At 40.3% G+C, this 10,818-nt stretch overlaps 1 protein-coding gene across 4 annotated transcripts in view; it reads left to right on the forward strand.

The window, feature by feature from the left end:
• TMCC3 (transmembrane and coiled-coil domain family 3) overlaps positions 1-6,649 on the forward strand; it is a 133,677-nt gene extending 127,028 nt beyond the window's left edge. For all 4 annotated transcript variants that reach the window (XM_077178750.1, XM_054631857.2, XM_054631855.2 and 1 more), the window contains exon 4: positions 1,327-6,649. In XM_077178750.1, the coding sequence (XP_077034865.1) occupies positions 1,327-1,629 (303 nt within the window). In that variant the 3' untranslated portion in view covers positions 1,630-6,649. The remainder of the gene's footprint in view (positions 1-1,326) is intronic.
• Positions 6,650-10,818: the final 4,169 nt, after the last annotated feature.

Genomic DNA, 10,818 nt, shown 5'->3' on the forward strand with positions numbered 1-10,818 from the left:
GTCAGAGTGGAAGAAAGAGCAGGGAAGTTCATTAGTGTGTAGTGGAGAACATGCCTCAGCCGTAACAGCCTTTGTGCCACCCATTAAGAACTGTAGTAACAATCTTCTATATTGTTACTACTTCCTAGAGCAGTGAAAGGAAGCAGCCTTGTGTAAGGCACTGTGCCACACTCTCTGTGGTGACCCTGGTGCCTGGCCAGTCACTTGGTGAGCCAGTTCAACTTGCTGAAACAATGAAGAACTGACCCAGCAAGGGATAGCTGATAGCTCTGGGTGTTTATACACTGAGGTTTGGTTTGAAACAGCTTACTGTGTGACCAGGTGAACAACCTTGCTAGTGCAAGGAGCATACCTGGAGTTTGAGAGTGTGCAAGAAAGTAGGAATGCTGGAGCGTTGGTTTTCTTTGTCACATAGTGGTAAAAGATTCTGTCAAGTTGATCAATCTCATGAAAATTACAGCTCTGCACCACATTATGCCATGATGCCCAAATCCCAACTCCTGCAAAAAGCTGGCATTTTGGCAAGTAAGTGAAGCAGTTGGAAGCCTTTCTGTTTTGCTTTGGGAGGGTTTAAGCATGGGGGTAGTGTCTTTAGGAAGCATGGGGGTAGTGTCTTTAGGAAGCATTTTAGTCAAAGACCACTTTTAGTCCATCCTCAAGCAGAAGAGAAAGGTCAGCTTTCTTTGGAACAAATTGTGAAGCGAAATAGATCATGTGGGAGAGAATCCCATAAAAGCATCTCCACAGGTTGTTCCACTGTCTTCACACTGACAGAGGGAGGCCAGATCTCACAAAGAGCTCAAGCTCAACATTGTAAGATGGGCAGCTTTGAGAGCAAAATCAGTGTAGACAACAGAAGCGGTGTAAACTAAGTGCTGCTACAAGTTGCAAAGTAGAGTTAATTAGTATCACAGCAAGACCTCCCTATATGTTTTCTATAGAATATACAAAGAAACTAATTTTCTTGCTGTTTTGATGCAGTGATAGTTTCTATGGCAACAACTTTACTAATACTTTATATCAACAGTATATATGGGAAACAACTGTAATGAACATTAAACTTATGATACTTTTACTTGAGCATGAAAAAAGAACAAACCTACGTTTTGGACAGGTTGTTAGCCTTGATTATGCCTGAGCAAACAGTGACACACTCATTCAGACATATATGTGCATTTATTTATTTAAAGTTGGTGGTTCATTGAAATTTTACCAGTCAATAATAAATTACACTTCTAATCTAGCTGATGGATGGCTCTGCAGCTAAAATGTGAAGAAAGGTTGAAGGGAAATATGGCTGCCCTAATTCTTGTTTTCTGTCTCCAGGAAGCCTTGGAATCATGCCAGACCCGGGTTTCCAAACTGGAGCTCCATCAGCAAGAACAGCAAGCACAGCAGTCTGAAACAGTTAATGCCAAAGTGCTCCTGGGGAAGTGTATAAATGTTATCCTGGCCTTCATGACTGTCATCTTAGTCTGTGTTTCTACTATTGCAAAGTTCATTGCTCCTATGATGAAGAGCCGCTTTCATATCATCTGCACTTTTTTTGCAGTGACGCTGCTGGCAATATTTTGTAAAAACTGGGATCATATCATTTGTGCTATAGAAAGAATGATTATACCAAGATGAAGCTATTGGACTGGCTGGTCTTTTCTTTTTTCTTTTTTTTTCTTTCTTTTTCCCTTTTTTCTTCCCCTCCCTGTTTTTAAGCACTGTGTGTATACAAATTCTGGTGTAAATATATAAAAGTATACTTGTTGGCAGTCAGTTGCCTGTTCAATCTGATTTTGTCTAACTGGCTGTATCTGTGATGAACTGCTCACTTAAGTCAGTCTTCTGCCTTAATCCAAAAGGTTTTCCACTTTCCAAACCCATACCCACAAAAGATGGTATGATGGTGTGGGAGGAATCCCAGCAACTGCAAGTGTCAGGTGTGCTTTTTACTAGGCTGGAGCACAAAGAGTGTGATCAAGAGGGAGTGCCATAATGTGTATCAGCTCTGCTAGACTGATAGTTAATTTTCTCTCTGAATCCAACTAGAATGATAAACCAAACTATGCAGTCATGTGTATTGATAGTTCTAGATTCTAAATTAATGGTGAACATTACATGGGATTTTGAGTTTTCAAGACTAACAAAACTTGATGCTTCTGCTAGTAACTTATTGCACAGAGTTTATTGTTTGTAAATGAGACCAGTGATGACTATTGACCACAGTTAGCAGTTCTGTCCTGGCACTGTTCCTTACCACATTCAGGAAACACATACATGTGGCATAAGACTTCCAAAGATCCCCAGGCAACTTTGCAAAGGAGTTAAGAAGCAAGTAACTGGTAGATAAGTTGTCATTTACACCAAAGCACTCATTTGTTCAAGCCCTGCAACCTGCAATGGGAAAGAAGTACAGGGAACAGCAACATTGAGGTTAGCCTTTGTTAGCACTGAATTGTTGGGGTGTTCTGACTGAAACAAAGCATACAGGTGGTGGGACCCTGGGTACTGTGGATTTCTTTTTTCTGTCTGATTAAAGAATGTGGCAGAAACATGAGGGAACAGCTTCTTAGGGGGAGCAGGGAGTTAAACTTCTGTAAATATAGGAACTCTAGACACTCTCAACAAACATTCCTGAAAATAATGTATTAACATGCAGTATCACTACTAGGAGACAGGGTTGGGTTTGTTTTCCCACTGGAATTTATTTTGCTTGATTTAATAAGTGCAAAAAATTTTCCCTGAAATCAGCTTGGCTTTCAGCCATGATGTAAAACAAGATCTTTATTAAAAATAAACAAACAAACAAAAAAACCCACAAAACCACCACAACCAGAATTCTTCACTCTCCATTAAGTGAAAAAACAGTGTCTCCAATTATTTGATGTTCAGTGTTAGTAACTGTGAAAATAATTGTCATTACATATTTTCTTTTCAGTTGCAGTATCTTTTATGCTGGCATTATGGGAGGGAGGGAGGGCACAGTTTGATGTGTATATTTCTTTTTAATCAAGTGCAATAGTTGGTGTAGAATTTGTGAAGACTATATTCTGAGAAAAGGGAGTGGGTGAGGGGAAGGCAGGGAAGAACTCTGACTTTTTACCACAGTCAGATAAACAGTGAATGGCTTCAGGAACTAAGGAAAGGACAGAATTAACTTAATAAATAATGATATAACTCAATGTTTAGAAAATTCAATTTAAATACTTAGAAATATTTAAAGAATTCTTTATATGTCCTAAGTCTTTGCACAGAGAATCAGGAAGGACTGTGCTGGTTTGCAGTCACTGGAAATGGATCAGATCAGGCACACCCATGTTATCTTAACCCAACCCTACCTCATCTCAAGTGGGAAGTGGAGTGGAAACCAAAACCAAACAAGAGCCCAAACAAGACCAAAAACTGGTTCTGATCCTAAGAATGCTGTGACTCTTCATGGTGTTTTCTTGCCATCTTTATAATAATCTCCATTCTTCTCTTCAGCTTGCACAGCCAACTTCTGCATTGGCCTCTTGAAAAAATAGTTAGTCTAGCATTTTGTTAAATGGGTTCAGAAAGGTAGACGTTCAAGAAAGGAATACCATGTGTTAATAATGTTTACATAAGAAAAACTCCTTTGCCTATTGCATGATTATACATTTATATAAACCTCCCATTGCTATTTTATGTAGTTGAAATGTTACATCAGGCAGGCAGGAAAAAGGTTAGTATTTTTCTTATAACAAAGGATGTTGGTGTGGTAATTCACATTCCCTTCACACCTGGGAATCTGAAGGCTTCTGCTCCAAGGGCATCCTGTTACAACTCTGGGAGATAACCTCAGTACAAAATGAAAGTAAAATCTAAAATTTGTGTTTCTACAAAAGATTGCTCACTGTCTTGACAGAATCTGACAGGGCCTACATTCTAAATTGGAAACAGGAAGATCTTGCACTTCAATCTTGACTTTACATGTGGCAGAAGACATAGAAAAAGCTATAAAGGTTGCATAATGTTAGTTATATAAATTAAAACAACCTAATTAGTGAATGGGTGCATCTCTTTTCTAGGTTTTTTTCTCTGTTGGGTTTAAATCACTGAAGGATGTGACACACATCAAGAAATAATAAAAAATGTAAAGTGAAGAGCAAAAGCCTGCTTTTGAGTGAAGCTGTTGTAGTTTTGCACAGAGTGAGACTGTAGTGCCAGGAACTCTGCCACGTGGAAGGTCACCCAAGGAGGGAGGTCTCCCATCCTGCTTTCACCATCACATTTCCTACTGTGTGCTAACTACTGGTATGTGGTAACATCTTCCATATGCCATGTTAGCTCACTAGACTGGAAGAAAAACCTGGTGAAAGAGGTAGATGGTTCTCCACATCTGGAGACTTGAAGGGCTGGTAAAAAGGTCTCATGAGTACGAAGCTGGGATTTTAAGGGAGATGAGACTTTTTCTTGTTGCAGTGAATCATCAGCTGTCCCTAAAACTGGGCTCCAGGCAGACTCTCTGCAGATTGTTGAGGCAGCTTCAGTGTAGAAAAGTCCTTCCTAACTTTTTCCTAGAGGGAACAAACAGCCCCAGCATGTGGTGGGGCAAGCTAGCCAGCTGTGCCCATACTCAGGATCAAGAGAAGGCTGGTGCCTGAGCTAGCCTGGGCTGATGCCTCTGCCCTTAGCTTCAGTATGGGCACCACTTCCCCCCTTTAGGCTGGGATTGTGTATTTTACATATTAGTGTGTGTATCTGGCCTGCAGTCTGAGCTCTGCTTCCTGTGAAAGCATGCCTAGGCCAACCCAAAGAACTGCAGTACTCCTAATGAGAACTCTGTTCAGCTTCTCAGTCGATTAACCATGTTCTGTCAGGATACCATTTGCTTTTATATTCTCATACAACACATCAGGCATTCTTAGGATACTCCTTACACCTACTCATCATAAGCCTCTAAAACACTCCCACTCAACAAAAAATTGCCAGACAGTGTCTTTTCTGCTTGGTGCTGCTTGGCAGGCAAGTATTTCCCTTCATTTTGGTAGTAGTTCTCTGATGGAAAAGCTCTTCAGTAAGTTGTTAATACCTGTTCTATAGGCTTTTGGCAGGTTTTGTTTGGAGGTTTCTGGAGATTTAGTTTCTTATGAAAATTAGCACAATTTTCCTGATTTCTCCTATTTCAGCATTGAGGACTACATGAGGTTTCCCCAGAAATTGTTTAATGGATCCCTCTGCTAGCTTCAATTCCATTATTGTTGAAAGTCCAATTAGTGATTGGCAGGAGTGATCGAGACCCAGTTTAAATTCCTTCTTCTTTCTGCTTTACATTAAATGCATTCATGCAACTTCTCATTTGATTGCACTCCTGTGGTGTCTATTTGCTCTGAATTCTTAGACAGGCACTAAAAAATTTCACTGCATTTTATTTTAATTTCAAAATGTTTGTGTTAAGCAGTGCCTCTGCTGCAGGACATCTATCAATATAGATCTGATGTCTGCACTCCAGAAAGGGTATTTAAAAGCCAATGGTTTTCTGGGAACACATAAGGACTACTTATCTGGGGAATAGCAATGCAAAAGGTGACGACAATTTGCTGTAGGAAAGATACATGATCCACTCACCCAGGAGTTGAAGCTAGACAAATCCAGTGTAAGCGTAAGGTTCAGTTTTGCAATCATAAGGGTTACCAGCTAATTATTAGCTACTGAATGACATAATAAACAAGGACTCCAGCATTTGAAGTTGAATTAGTTCAGGCTTATGATTGATACAAAGTTAACTGCATAATAACAACTAGTGCTTTCTGAAATCAAAATCATTGAACAAGAAATTCAGGAACAAAACAAGAAAACACAGAAGCTTGTAGTTCACAAGAGCCAATTTTCTTGTTTGGTTGTTTTTGTTTTGGGAAACCAAGTCCCTTTCCACTATGATATGACTAAGACATTTTACTGCTGGATTCAATGATACAACATAAGATAAACAGAGATTAATGTAATTAAACACTCTAATTTCAATAGCAGAATTTAATCTCTTCTAAAAGTCCATCTAGGACTAGCAATCAGGCAAATTTATTCTCCGCTATTTTTAATCAACCAAATATATATCTGCTTTCTTCCTTCCCCATGATGCCAGAACATGGCCTTTAAGTACAGGAGATTATAAAGGGCTTGTTTTCAGATAAAGTTGGAATGGTCTCTCTGATGCTAGCCCTGCACAAAGTGTCAGACAATTTTACATTGCAACAGTGAAAGACTAAGTAAAGTTTTATTTTAGTCAATGAAATCACTTCTTTTCCCTGAAAAAGCCAACTGAGAGGATGCTGTATATAGGGACTGCATGAGGCCAAATCAAACTGTCTTGTACGGTTGATTTGCTCTACGTTTAGCATATTAAGTTGTACTGTTGTTGGAAAGTTTTGCACAAAGCCACCTTTCCTTTTTACCCAGGGAACCTGGGTCTGGTAGTATCAAGGTGTACCAAAAATTGTCTGCTTTTCTTGACTAAAGTTAATTGTCTTGGTGTGTGACCTGCAATGTTTCTCATAGTATTTCCATTTTGTGCAGCACTGTGGAAAGATTCAACTATGAAAATGTAATTTTTGTATATTTGGTTGTGTAGTCATGACTGCCTCTAAGGTGCCATTAACATTTTTTAAAATAAAAATATTTACATTTATTTGATGATGAATATTGTCTCTTAAACTTTCTGTCTGATCACTCAAACCCCTATCAATTTTCCTTTCTCAGTACAAATTATTCAATTGACAGTGATAAAGTTAATCCATTGAGCACAAGACTCAGTTTTAATATACTGACAAATCTGAGCATTCTGCTCTGCTGCAATTTTGACCAAAACCTGCTGAGTTTCACCTACAGTTGTGACATGGCAAAACTGTAAACATCAAACTAGGTATCATCATTGCTTTTATCCAAAGCTTGTGTGAAATTTGCCATGCAAATGTTGTGCTATTGTGCCAAGCGACTGGACTTACTTTGGATTTTTTTTTTTTTTTTGAAAATTTAGAATTAGAAACTTAAGAAGTATTTTTATGTTATTTTCAGAAACCTTGGTCACGTGTCCCAAAAAAATAACATAGCTGATAAAAAGCAAAACATTTCCCTTTATTATTTGTAAAGCAGAGGTCTTGTCAGCTGGCACTGGCAGCCACCGGCAATGATGTTATTTTTATTGCATGAGTAGAGCAGAAACAGTGCCATAACAGATTGCTTTGCAATCACACTGTACTTCCTATTTTCTCCTATTTGATGAAATGGCACAGGGGCTGCTGTGTCACCTGCAGACTTTCCAAGATCTTGTCATGCTGAGTTTCACATGTGTTCCTGGAACTTGTTCTATATTAAGGCTAACTCCATTCACAAACAGCAGCTTCTCTCAGAACCACTAATGACTTTGCCCATTTCTGGCATGGGCTGAATAATCCCTGCTAACCAGGCAAACCAGACATAAAAAAATTCACTTCACTCACCATCAGTTCTCACAGTTGCTCAAAACTCTGGCTTTGGAGAGTGCATAGCACACCCTGGTAACTGCTTTAACACCCAAAATTAGAAAGGCAGAGGGTAAAATACAACAGTTCTGTTTAACAGCACAGAAAGAGAAGTATCACTTGTCACCAAGAGGCAGCCACTGTGCAGTGTTAGCGATCACTGGATGAAACAAATAGCCCTTAACAGCAGTGTACTTTGAAAATATTTTGTGTTGGTGCCCCAAATAACTGCAAGAACCAAAGTTGTGTGACTGTGCCAGAATTAGCTGAAGGCACCCAAGATTTCATCTGCTGTTATGCTGCAACTCATTTTGCAACATCCAACATCCAGAACTGCTCTGAACTAGCTGGCTGAGGCAGTGGTAGCAGAGCAGTTTATAAACTTAGTGATAAATTCTTCCTGAAAGTGTGTGCTTATTTCTCTGCCTGTGCTGCTGCAGAAGGTGCAGCAGTCAAATGGCAGGTCCTGCCTCCCCTGGCAATTGGCACAGCACTGATGTAATTGAAAGGAGAAATTTCCACACTGTAGCCCCTTCAATTCCTGTTTGGACTGTGACTTAGGTGACAAATCATTAGTTTTGTGAAGTTGCCTCGTGGATCGATGCTATGTCACCTTTTATGTGTAGCTGACCAGATTCAGACAGAAGTAAAGTGGAGAGGCTGAACTACTGGACAGGCTGGTGCTAGACATTTGTGGGGTTCTGCAGGACTCCATCCCCTGCCCAGTTCTCTTCAACCTAATTAACATCTTGGATGCAGGACTCAAAGGAATACTGAATAAGTTGGCCAATGACACTAAATTGGGAGGAGCTGTTGACTCCTTTGAGGGCAGAGAAGCCCTGCAGAGAGATCACCACAAATTAGAGATGGGCGATCACCAACCAAATGAAGCTTAACAAGGGAAAGTGCCAGACTGTGCACCTGGGACAGGGCTGTCCTGGCTGTGTGTACAGACTGGGGAACGACTGGCAGCACTGCAGAAAGGGACCTGGGCTCCTGGTGGATGGCAGGCTGAACATGAGCCAGCAGTGCCCTGGCAGCCAGGAGGGCCAGCCTGGGCTGTCCTGGGGGAATCAGGCACAGCATCACCAGCTGGGCAAGGGAGGGGATTGTCCCCTCTGCACTGCACTGGGGCAGCCTCACCTTGAGTGCTGGGGGCTGTTTTGGGTGCCACAGTATAAAACAGACATTAAACTGTTAGAGACCCTCCAAAGAAGGACCACTAGGATGGTGAAGGGGCTGGAAGGGCAACCTTTGAGGATTGGCTGAGTTCACTTGGTCTGTTCAGCCTGGAGAAGAGTCTTCACTCTCATGACCAGCAACGAGACTTGAGGAAATGGCATGAAACCCAGCCAGGGCAGGTTTAAGTTGGATATCAGGAAAACATTTTTTTATTCTGAGTGTGGTTGAGACTGGAATGGGCTCTTCAGGGAAGTGGTCACAGCACCAAGCCTGTCAGAGCTCACAAAAGGTTTGGAGCAAGCCCCTCAGACACATGGTGCAACTCTTGTCCTGTGCAGGGCCAGGAGTAGGACTCAATGACCTGATGAGTGTCTTCCAAGTCAGCATATTCTATGATTCTGTGATAACTTACACCTCAGGACAAGCTTGAAGCTGGCCAGTGCAGAGCTTCTGAAAGAAACACAGACATGCTTGTGACAGAAACTTTAGGAGTTGAGCTTGCATTTGATGTAGTCATGATCCCTTCAGCTGCTGAGTGTGTGGTTCTACCCACCTGTGTGTGTAAATTTGGAAAAACTCTTTAGTTGTTGTGCCTAGAATGGAATCAATCTAATGGAAATGAAAGCACAGTCAGGACTGAAGCTGGTAATATATGAAAACAATATACATGGGAAGAAACCCTTGCAGCCTAAAAAATTCCTTTTTTTTTTTTTTTCTGTTGAATACCATTTTAAGGAGTTGGTACTGGTCAGGAGAACATCCTTTTCCTCTGCAGTTATAGGCACTTGGTGATAAAGACAGAAGATCAGCATGAGATACTGTATATCCATCCAGGCTGAACAGAAAAGGAGAGAACACAATGCTTGTGTGGTCAGCAGTCCCATACAACTCATCTGAGTAATAGCTTGATAAACTGCTTTAGGCTTTATACCCACTGATGTACTCTATGCTAAAAATTGTACTCTGGTCCTACTGAGCTTAATGGTAAAAACCTCTCTAAGTTTAATTGGGCAAGATTTATCATAGCACTAAGACACTTAAAAGCAATTCTGTCTTTTGACTTTGTAATGCCAAAAATATTCATTTTCTCAGGCAATCTACCCACCACAGTACATGGTTTTAAGTCTCTTCTACAAATAGCACACTACTTAGTCACAGACATCTCTGCCACAATTGTATGGGATGGTGAAACAATTTGGATGCTTTCAGGATCTGCTGACTCAGATGCTGAACAGAGCTTGTACTCCAACACTAATTCCCCACTTGGCCTCTATCCTGCCAGGCTAGATTCAGGTCAAGGTGACATAGACTAAGCATGGATTAAACTACAGGTACAACCAGCAGCATGTGTACATAGACATAGCAACAAAACCTTCTCTCCACATATGCCACAGGACTACAGGAGCTTGAGGATTTGTCTAATCTAACAACTATTTTCAGCTTGCTCAACTAAGGCAGCAAAGAAGTCTAAATGAGCTTTCAAACTCAAGACTTCTTGTGACCATACTAGTCAGTATACTCCTCCAAAGACTGCATCTGCAAAATGGATTGAAATATTTTCCTGGGCTTCTCTACATATTTTACAGCTCTTTATATTTTATTGCTTTCTTTGTGTGAGGATGAACCTTGCTGTTCTGTGAAATGTTGATCTACCCAGAACTAATATAATATGACAAAGAGTCACAAACAATCTCTAATAATGTTGATCAAAATCTGTAAGGTCGCTAAATGAAATCTCTTTACTTTTACTTGAGTCACAGTGAAATTCAAGTGTCCCTTAAAGAGACTTTCTTTAAAAATAAACTAGAAACACCTGTAGCTGCATAAATTTCTGTTTTTACAAAAAAAAAAAAAAAAAACACCTGCCTGTGTTGTGGGAGATGTTTCAAAAAGAGAAGTTTGGAATAATCCTTTTTTTGTGTAAGGGTGTTATACATGTTTCCTTTATGTACTGAGTTAGAAGAGAAATCAAACAAACCAACTTCAGTATGTGGTTCCCCTCTCTCCCCAACAGAATCACTTCATATTTACTTCTCACTTATTTTTCCCCTATATTTGTCTAGTAATATTTAAAGTCTTAATTTTCTAGCTGTTTCTGCCTCTTGCTGTCCAGATCCCTCTCTTGATTGACCGTCTCTTCTCTTTTTGCTGTGTGCATTAGCCCCAC

The sequence above is a fragment of the Agelaius phoeniceus genome, chromosome 5 (genome assembly GCF_051311805.1).
Source record: "Agelaius phoeniceus isolate bAgePho1 chromosome 5, bAgePho1.hap1, whole genome shotgun sequence".
NCBI classification, from domain to species: Eukaryota; Metazoa; Chordata; class Aves; order Passeriformes; family Icteridae; genus Agelaius; species Agelaius phoeniceus.